Genomic DNA, 10505 nt, shown 5'->3' with positions numbered 1-10505 from the left:
CACATCCATAGACCTATAATCACTCGAAAAATATTTACATCTTGAAGTTCAAAAACAGCATGTTTATCAAGCATATATTTAGAGAGCTTAGGTTTCGATGTTTCACGATAGCAGTCCGCCAACGCAAATGTTGTAGACATTTTGCTATCTAGACCGTTACACTCGAGCTCCATAGCCTAAATCTTCATAGGCAAAAACTTATGCAGTTTTAATTTTTAATTTTTATGGAATATCGTCAGCAACGACCACTGGATATTCAGTAATTACGGGATCATTTTACAATTAAATTAAAGAAAAAACTTCGGCAGAGAAATTAATTTTATTCAATCACTTGTTTAGACAGCATAGATGCGTACATAATTTGTCATTAAATATTACATCTAATACTGTTCAACAACAATTAAAAACAATTGGAACTTTATTCTCACCAATTCACAATTTTAAAGAAAGAATGATTTTGACCACTTGCCTAACCTCTTTATAAATAACTCGTGTAAATGCATGAAACAAGAAATTCTCTTGCAGTAGGAATCCGTCGACAGTGCCTGGAGACGATGAGTAGACATTGAAGTTCGCATTTTGCTGCAAACTGTAATTATAGTCTTTACGATAGATGTCCAGAACACTGCTTTCGGAAACCGTTACGCAGAGAATTTCTTCCATACATTTGACCAATGGAAGAAGGCTTCTTAAGAGGATATTACGTCGTCCAAAAGTTAAAGAGAAAAAAAATTAAGTGAAGAATCGAAAAAAGAAATATCCTCTTTACAACTTATTCGTGAAAATGTATGAAACAATAAAATTCTCTTGCAGTCGGAGTCCGTCGACAGTGCCTGGAACGATGAGTAGACGTTGAAGTTCGCATTTTGCTGCAAACTGTAATTAAAGTCTTTACGATAGATGTCCAGAACACTGCTTTCGGAAACCGTTACGCAGAGAATTTCTTCCATATATTTGACCAATGGAAAAAGGCTTCTTAAGAGGATATTACGTCGTCCAAAAGTTCAAGAGAAAAAAAAATTAAGTGAAGAATCGAAAAAAGAAATATCCTCTTTACTTAGTGGGCACTTTAGACGTTCTGTTGTTAATCGTGTCCTTAACTTGTTGGACAGGTTGGGATTCTTTTAGTATTTTCTCCTGTTTTTCGGAACAGGTAACTGTTTTTGCTGTCCCTCGAGTTCTTGGTTTACTTCTTTATGTATCTCCTAAATAGTTCTGGGTCCGTTTTCCGCTCGACGAGGTTTCCATCCAGTTTTGCGTAGATCTACTACGTCTTGAATCATGAAACAGATACGGTTAGATACTTTCCGCTCACCAGCTATGGTCTGTAAAGTTTGGATGTATGAGGTCATAATTTGAGCGTTGGTAAAATTTGGCCTAACTTCATTGTTTGGAAGTGTAGGGCTCTCTAATTGTTTGCCAATGGTGGTCAGTAACTTGCAGAGACACTCAATCGAGTCTTCGTCTTCCTTGTGACTCAGTAACTTTCGAATGCATTGATGCATAACGTTCGAAGAAATAACGTTGACTTTGAATAGTTCGCCAATGAATTTAATGTTTCCAATCGATGTTCTTCTATTCTTGTCAACGAGTTCTTTTAATTCCTCTTGTAACTTATGCTTCTCTGTTTCTGTTTCGGCGTTTTCAAACTCAAGTCGTTTCTGTTCTGTTTTGACTAATCCCGCACTATCCTTTTCAAACTCCCTCTGGCAATGGGACAGGATCAGTTTGCAGAAGTTAACCGTTTCCGCAGGATCGGATGAAGATGCAACGTCTTTGGTCGACAGTGCCAAACACATTTTTGCGTAGATGGAGGCAAAAATGGATTCCTCGACCGCTTTCACAAAAAAGATTCTGACGACCCCCGCCAAACAATCTTGACTGTCGATATTGATTTCTTGGATCTTTGTTAATAAGCGTTTGTAATTGGATGGTGTAAGCTTATTTAAGATTCCACGAACGGTTCTCAAAATCTCTTCGCTAGATGTCTTGTTGCCGTCCTCAGATTTTGCAGACAGCCTTTTGGGTATCCAAACATTGGGATTGTTTGCCTTTCTCGGTTCTTCCTGTGAACTCATCAGTCTTATTTCTCGTTTTCTTGGTTGACCATGTTCCGTTGCAGGTAACAGCGGATGATGAGAACGAGTCATAAATTCAACTCCCTGGTTGGTCGGGGTTGATTTTGCACTGTGTGAATCACGAAGAATACCTAAATCTAGCAGACGTTTAACGTTGGTGATCCCAACGCTGTCTTTCAGTTTCATGAGCGCACGCCGATCATACACCCTTCTCGTTGTCTTTGTTTCCGGAAGAGTGTTTGGTTCTGCTTCGATATCCTGTCGCTGTATACTTGGTGGTGCAAACACAGCTACTTCGGGCTCCTTGATCTGCTCTTGATGAATTTGGGCAGCAGGAGCCAAATTGGCTTCGGTCTTCGCAAGCTTTCCAGTAAGTTCTTCGTTGGATTTTCGTAGCCGGACAATTTCTTCTTGCATTTGTTTAATTAAACGGTCTTGATCTGAAAGGAATGTCCGCGCCCTCTCCAACTGCTGGTCCTTCAAAGCCAATGCCTGAGTTCGCTTTTGGTTCAGCAGGGCGTAACGCTGCCTCAGTTTTTCAAATTCCTTTTGATATTCCTCTGTTTTGTGTCTCAGATCGCTACGAAGTTTGCAGATTTCTGTGTGAAGAACATCATGGTCCGGTTGGAGTTTCTTTGTGTTCTCCAACTCCTGTTCTTTTTGGGCCAAAAGTTGGGTCGTTTTGTCCTCTAGCAAGATTCGCTGACGTTTCAGATTTTCTAACTGTTCCCGATGTTCTTGTCCTCGATAGCTCAAGTCATTGCGCAATTTCTCGTTTTCCTCCTGAAGATTATCGCAAGCCATTGTAATTTCGGAAACTAGCTGCTGCAGCTGGGTAATTTCCTCCACAGGAAGGGGAGGATTTGTTAATACAGGGATCAAAGTAGAAACACATTCAAATTTATGATTTTCCAGTAGTTCGAGCTAAAAAAAAAACGCCTTTTCATTTTGCCGTAATTTACCGGTGTTTTTATTTTTAATTTTTGTCCCTATTATTTTATTTTTTGAGAAATTTAAATACAAGTTTTATCCAGTTTTCACTAGCTTCGTTTGGTTACATTTATTTTAGTAAAAATTAATTCAAGTATAGTAATTTAACTTTTAAATTTGTAAACCCTTCCTTATTCAAAAATCGGTAGCCAAAATCTGCGACTTCATAGAGTAGCGGTTTTTTTAAATTATTCATTAAATATCAATTAACCATATGTATTAAATTCAAAGGACCAAATTTAACTTGCCGAAACAAATCGGCAAAGTTCAGAATATTTGGATTTTCAACTTCATTTTATGCCTAACGGGCTTTCATTAAAGTCAAAAAGGGTTGGCTTAGCGGAACATAGGTGGCCTTTCCCTTTACATTACCCTTTACCCTTTACATTAACCCTTTCGATCAATCCAAAATATTCATGAACTTTGCCGATTTGTTTCGGCCAAAGTATAAATTTAAGTCCTTTGAATTTAATACATATGGTTAATTGATATTTAATGAATAATTTAAAAAAACCGCTACCTATGAAGTCGCAGATCTCATTTTTGAATAAGAAGGGTTTACAAATTTAAAAGTTAAATTACTATACTTAGAATTAATTTTTACTAAAATAAATGTAACCAAACGAATGAAAACTGGATAAGAAACTTGTATTTAAATTTCAAAAAATAAAATAATAGGACAAAAATAAAAAAAAAAAACACCGAAAATAATACAAAAATGAAAAAACGTTTTCATTTTCATAACCAGAAACTACTGAAAAATACAATAAAATTTTGAAAATCAGTGTTTCATAACTATAGAATCCACTGTCCAAATTTAAACAAAATCTGACTTACCCGCGCCCAGATCTGAAGGACGGATTGACCCCACATCATCATTTTCGTTTTGTGAAGGGGCAGCATCAGTATTGTTAACTCTCTTGTCCCTTTCATTCGGCAGATGTTGACGGGCCTTACTAATCGGGCAAGTGGTCTGGCTGGTGGAAAACTCTTGCTGGTTTGATTTCTGGTTTGTGGTCTGGGTTTCTTTCTTGTTTAACTTCTGTGTCGATTTACCGTCTGGTTGGGACCGTGCCTCATCGGCAGCGGTGTGGTCGGCGGATCCGAAAATCCACGTAGGGAGAAAGTAAAGGATTAATTCTTTGAAAGCCATTTCGAGAGTTATTAAGAGTTGCTTATTGCTATAGGAACTATAACAGATGTGTTTCATCAAAACATCTCATGCCTTTATGCTTATGTTCAGTAAAATGGCAGCCAGCAGTTTCCTTTTTTCCTCACTAACTTTGATTAGAGAATGCTTTTTCACAAGAAAATGGAAAAGTGTTGTAATTTTTAAAAGTAGATATTTTAAATCACATTTTTCAAACGGATTCACCCAAATATCTTGAAGGGAAAATTAATATTATCAAGAAATTTCCTGGTACCGATTCAGTCTCGTTGACATTATAAAGATGACTTAAATTTTTCCCTTTTAATTTCTTTGTTGTTGTTGCGTGAATGGATTGTGGAATCTGTAAATTTAGGAGAAATAACCAATTTTTCTGATGTTTAATTTCCGACTTTTTTTCTTGAATCTGATGGAGTGAAGATTATCTAATTGATCGATTGACTGACTGCCTGAAGCCATACTTCATGCTGAAGCTTAAGGGTACTGAGGTATAGCCATCTGGCGGCTATCTTTGCAATATTGCGTATGGTAAAATCTATTTTCCCCCGGCAGCAGGGGGGGAGGGGGTTGTCTAACGTCGAAATGGTCTATTTCCCCCCGGCAGCTACGGAGTACTAAGTATCTATATTATTGTGTTTCTTTTTACTCTTAGTCGTTCTTAGTGTAATTTAGATCTGTTTTTATATTTAGTGTTACCTTAGTTAGATTGTCCCTCTTAGTTAGACTTGTAGTTACTTGTCTCATCATTCTCGATTTACTTTACAACAAAATTTTTTGTTGCACGTTTCTTCGCTGTTTTTTGTTGTTGTTTTCCTGTTGTATGGAGCGTAAGTCCTTATAATAGAGCAACATATCTGCGAGCAAGGATCTGCTTATGGACAGTGACCAGTGAGACATCAGCAAATACAACAATGGAACCATATCCAAATTGTAACACAAAACTTGTACAGCTGTGTTACTTCCCAATCACCTATGAATTTTGGAATGCTTGTCAGGTGAATGGTACAGTAACATCCCGTAAATATCAATCAACAGCCTTATTCACATTAATTTTTCTTTTTTTCTAGCAGATTAATGTAAAAGATACCAAATGTGAGACATGTGGAAAAGACCTGATAGAATGTGTGGGCCCCTTCGGTTATGTAGATGGGAACATACGATTTTTCATGTTGGTTACACAAAGGCAGTAATAACTGTGCTGCAAACAATCTGCAAAACATGCTTGTCTGTTCATCTCAGTGACGAGATGGCAAATTTATAGAGTAAATCTGACTAAGGAAGAATTGAGAAAGAAAACTGAGAAGTGTCCCTAAAAGTAACTTGTTCCAGTGAGATGATCATGGCAATCCATCATTTGTTTCAAATATTTTTATATGAAGTTACAACATAGAAGGTTGGCCCCTTTTTACAGTAGAAAACCATTTGGGGTGCACCATTTAGATAAATGACTAAAGATTTATCATCTTGCAGATATTGAACCAGTCAGTATCATACAAGGAGGTCCTGTGTATGAAACGAATTTTCTTCAATATTGATACTGAGATAAATGACATTGTTTCTCATCAACTTTCAGGATAAAGGAAACCATTAACGCCTTGAAAGACCACAAGTACAGCTGTTACCTCCAACCGGTTCCTAATCGATGAGTGCCTGGAATGTAGAAAAAACAATGCTCGCAAAAGTAAATTTTACAGTTGCCAACCGCAATAGTTCCGCACTTTAATAAAATCTCGGGCCAGTGACTCAGTGTCGCCAACGTGATACAAAGTCATTCAACTCTTTTCATCAAACCTGTTGAGAAGGATGCCTCAGGCTGGACACTATTACTCCAAGTGAAAATGAATGGACACAGGTAAAAAGTTTAGAAAAGACTTTTATTGGATCATGTGAAATCTCTTACTTTCATTTGAAAGTAATTCAAGTAGGTCTTCCTAATGCAATAATAATTTCTGGTAATAATTTCTGGTTTAATTTTTAAAAGGAAAAGTCTATTGCCACTGAACTTTTGAGGGCCAATAGACTTTGATGCTATTGCCCCTCAACTCAAGAGAGCACTAGTTACGGGGTAGGCCTTCTGACCGTTTTTCCCCTTTTTGTTATTATGTGAAATCTTCTTGAAGTCTTTCCGCTGATGTTCAAGATTTTTTTTTTCGTTAGCTATTTTATTGAGATAAAATCCTTCGGTGGTTATTAATTGCAAACGCATTTATTTCTCCAGAATCATGCGTGTCAATGTGTCATAAGATGATAGTTTATGTACTATATTTGTCATCAATGTCATTTCCAATGACTTAATCATTTAAAACTATATCATAAAACAAAATAATACCAAACAAAAAAGCATCATCTTATGACACGCACGACTCTGAAGAAAAGAATGCATTTGCATTTAGTACCCACTGAAGGATTTTACCTCAATAAAATAACTAAGGAAAAAAACGTGAATATCAGCAGTGAATATCAGACTACACGAAGGACGAAGGTATGACATAATAAAAAAAAAGAAAAAACACTCAGAAGGCCGACCCTTTCCCGTAACTAGTGCCAACTTTTGAAGGGCAATAGCAAAAAAGTCTATTGCCCCTCAAAAGTTGAGGGGTAATAGCCAGAAAGTCTATTGCCCCTCAAAAAGTTGGGGGGTAATAGCCAGAAAGTCTATTGCCCCTCAAAAAGTTGAGGGGCAATAGGCGCTACCTTTTTAAAATGTCATTACAGCACTCAAGCAGCCACCATATAGACATCTTAAAAACATATTTTAGGATATGCAAACTATGGCACTAAGTTAATGTCGCCATACTTTTCATGTTTGTTGCATGTAAAAAAGAATGAAAATGGAATGTGATGCCTAGGTAGCATAGTGGGGTCAGAAGATTGCCCGAAGCAACGTAAAATGGAACAGCTGACGGGACAGCTGACAGGACAGCTGACATGGCCATAAAAATTCTACGGAGTTAGTTATTTCTCCCCTAGATGCCTTGAGTTCATTCATTCATTCATAATCTAAAATCTAAACGACAATGTCGAAAATTTTGTTCAATTTGATACATTTCATAGAATTTCGTTTTCAATCAACAAGGTAAACGACGTGATGAACCTTCGGGAGTCTTCGACTTAATAGTGGGGTTCCGAACAGAGGTTATCTCATCAACCATTGTGCATTGGTCTGCTGTTACAGCCAATGTCTGTAGTCTGTTCTCTTAGCCAATAATGACATTACTCATTGAGAGATGATCATTCCTGAGGCACTTGCTCATTTTCAAAATACGAAAAACAATAACGGAACAATGAACACATCCAACTTATTTGGGTTATTGGATCTAGTACTAACTTGCGTTGGCCACCATAACTACGAGGTGAAACATTTTAGCAATATTTGCTTTCTCGTACCTTCATTAGCTAATTTTTTGCTATGGCTTCAAGGTTGCTGAGGTTACCTTTGGTTTTTGGTACAAGTTATCTGAAGACCCTTATCACGCAAATGACGACGATCGAACAATTAAGTTTAAGCCCTACATTGAGCGACTCATCGGTGCTGTATGCCGCCACTGTCAGATGGAACCGGACCATGTAAACACAAAACAACTTTCTGATTGTCGGATGATTATCTTAACGCCTTGTATTTTTTTTTTTTTTTTTGTGAGCAGGAAGGTGTGTTGGAAGAGAGTGATGATTTTGCTGGTTTCCGATCACGTGTGTCTGAATTGGTCAAAGATGTAGTGTTTATCGTCGGCTCGGCTTCTGTTTTTAAACATTGTTTCTACAGCATTCATGGCCAAAACAACCTCCCATGGGAGGTCACAGAGTCAGCCTTGTTTATCATGCAAGCTGTAGCCAAAAATATTTTACCGTAATAATCCGCTTTCTAGCATATCTAACAACTTTAATAATGCACATTTGTGTCTAATCATAGTGATGAAAATGAAGTAGTGCAAAGTGTGGTAGAATCATTACTGCAGGTCCCGGAAAGCGCTCACGCGGCAGTGCGTTTTACAACGCTTCTCCTCCTTGGGGAACTTGGGGAATGGATGGATAAACATCCTGCAGTAGTGGGTAAGTTCAGTTAGTGTATTAACAGTTTTTTATTTTCAATTTCGTTATTTTTATTTTTATTTTTTTCAGAACCTGTGTTGCATTGCGTGCTCCGCTCCATTAATGATCCGTCATTGGCTGTGGCTGCTTCGAATTCCCTGGAAGCCATTACAAGCATTTGCCGAGATCACGTTAAATCTCATTTTGATATTCTCTTGCAAGTAGTGAGTGCCCTGGTTACATTACCCATTCCAACGGAGACGGCAGTTCGAGTAGTGAAAGGCGTTACCAAAGTCTGTAGTCGTTTGCCAGATCATCAAATCGCGGATGCTCTTCACCAACTTTGCAAGATTCATGTCGACGAATTAACAAGAATTTGCCAGGTAACATGCCAAGTGTTGCAGGAAAATCGTTATGCATAAAGAATTTAATGTTTTTTTGTTTTTGTTTTTTGGCTTCCATTAAAAGGTGGAAAACCAATCAAAAGTTGTCGCAAAAACCAGTAGTGATCCCGTTGACTGGCTGGATCGCTTGGCTTCTATATTTCGTAATTTGAGTGTCAACGCTAAGAAGAGCGAACAGCATCCGTGCCAGTTAGCCATCACTTTTACGTGGCCGTGCTTGTCCATGACGTTGGATAAATTCCAAACTGACAGAAGAGTGATGGAACGCTGTTGTAGGTGTCTCAGGTTTGCTCTACGACTGATCGGCCACCAGTCTGCTCCGCTTTTGCAACCTCTTGTTACACAGGTCAGTTTTGCTTCGTACTTTTATTTCAAACGTATAAGGCATTAACCGTTATTTCCATCCAGATGGTGCGTCTGTACAATGCTCATCATCACAGTTGCTTCCTTTATTTAGCAAGTATTCTTGTAGACGAATACGGTTCAGAAAACGATTGCATCGGGGGGTCTCATCTCGATGCTTGAAGCGTTGTTGCCACGTGCTTTCCAGCTTTTGCAAGAACCGCAGGGTCTGTCTCATAATCCAGACACAGTTGATGACTTGTTTCGTCTTTTTGCGCGTTTTCTTTAGCGTAATCCAGCCGCCTTTCTGCATAGTCCGGCGTTACCTGCTATTTTCGATTGTGCCATGCAGGCGGCTGCACTTGATCACAGAGATGCAAATGCCAGCGTTATGCAATTTCTATCCGAATTGATCCATACCACGCGGACTCGAGAGGTTAGCTAACTAGTATCAAGAAGTTGTCCCAGAATCGAGGGTTTGATTGTAATTATTTTGTTTTTCAGAAGAAACTGTCTTTTGAACTTCGTGACCAACTAATGTCAACAATGCTACGCCCGAAAGGCCCTATTCTCATGAGTACTCTAATTACGGCCTCGATTTTCTCCTTGTCTACGTGTTCGTTACCCAATGTTGCAGACGTTTTGCTTGAGTTCATGCTAGTCGATCGACAGGTAAGTCCAATGTTTTTTTTCAGCTCTCTTGACATTCTAATGTGATACAATTTTGGGGGGAATCAGAGCATTTCCAGCTGGATGGAGCAAACGCTGGAAAATCTACCTCGGCAGTCACCTTCCGGATGTGTCGCCGTCAGGCCTGAGCAGCTACAAGATTTCCGCCATAAAGTCATCAGGTATTCGTCCGTACTAATGTCTCATCCTACTTGTTTTTAGCTGTCCCTTATTTTCTTATTGTATTAACGTCTTAATTTTTTTTTTTATTGATTAAGGGCGGAAACTTCTCTAGAGTTATCAAATGCGTTACGTGATTTCTCCAGGCTTTATCGGTGAAATTCTTACTCGTTAATTACTCTTGCATAATTTTCTTCAAGCTACTAACATTTCTTCATATTCGATTGATGAGTTGATTGTTATTTTCTTCAAGCTACTAACATTTCTTCGTATGCGATTGATGAGTTGATTGTTATTTTGGTTATTTTTATTTTTTTTATTTGCCCATACTCATCTAACTTTTACTTCGGCTAACGCTACTCCCGCCCTTGTACATTTGGGACTATAGTCAAGGGAATGCCACTATACACCTGAACACACCCAGATGCAGTACATCTCCCTCGCTCTTTCCCCGAATATCGTCGACCATCGCACAATGAAGCCGAAAAGTCACCTAATACACATTTCATGGAATTTCGTTTTCAATCAATATTCAATCAATCAGTATTTTGCTTTCAATAGTTTTTTTTTCCGTTTTTTCTATCCCTTCCTCGGCAACTCAATGAACCAGCAAGGGAAACGACGTGACGAATCTTCGGGAGTCTT

At 38.3% G+C, this 10505-nt stretch overlaps 2 protein-coding genes across 2 annotated transcripts; one reads left to right on the top strand and one right to left on the bottom strand.

Annotated features, from left to right (window-relative positions):
* Positions 1-1205: 1205 nt before the first annotated feature.
* Positions 1206-2882, bottom strand: LOC116927502 (eukaryotic translation initiation factor 4 gamma 3). The gene has a single exon (XM_032934547.2). It carries the CDS (start codon positions 2880-2882, stop codon positions 1206-1208), a length of 1677 nt encoding a protein of 558 aa, XP_032790438.2.
* A 1898-nt stretch (positions 2883-4780) lies between these two features.
* On the top strand, positions 4781-10389 carry LOC116927835 (transportin-3). The gene is given in 15 exon segments (XM_045176572.1): positions 4781-5238; positions 5304-5629; positions 5707-5743; positions 5810-6088; positions 7061-7589; positions 7657-7803; positions 7881-8083; positions 8147-8286; positions 8356-8648; positions 8734-9015; positions 9078-9170; positions 9172-9447; positions 9516-9683; positions 9750-9862; positions 9959-10389. Coding segments are annotated over 11 exon segments (1902 nt in total). The 5' UTR covers positions 4781-5238; positions 5304-5629; positions 5707-5743; positions 5810-6088; positions 7061-7463; the 3' UTR covers positions 10020-10389.
* The last annotated feature ends 116 nt before the right edge of the window (positions 10390-10505 follow it).

Source organism: Daphnia magna, linkage group LG7, assembly GCF_020631705.1.
Source record: "Daphnia magna isolate NIES linkage group LG7, ASM2063170v1.1, whole genome shotgun sequence".
NCBI lineage: Eukaryota > Metazoa > Arthropoda > Branchiopoda > Diplostraca > Daphniidae > Daphnia > Daphnia magna.
This window is presented reverse-complemented; position numbering and strand designations above follow the sequence as displayed.

What these genes read in the sequence shown, in the direction of transcription:
- LOC116927502 (XM_032934547.2), bottom strand. Translation starts at nt 2,882, where the DNA reads ATGGCTTGCGATAATCTTCAGGAGGAAAACGAGAAATTGCGCAATGAC.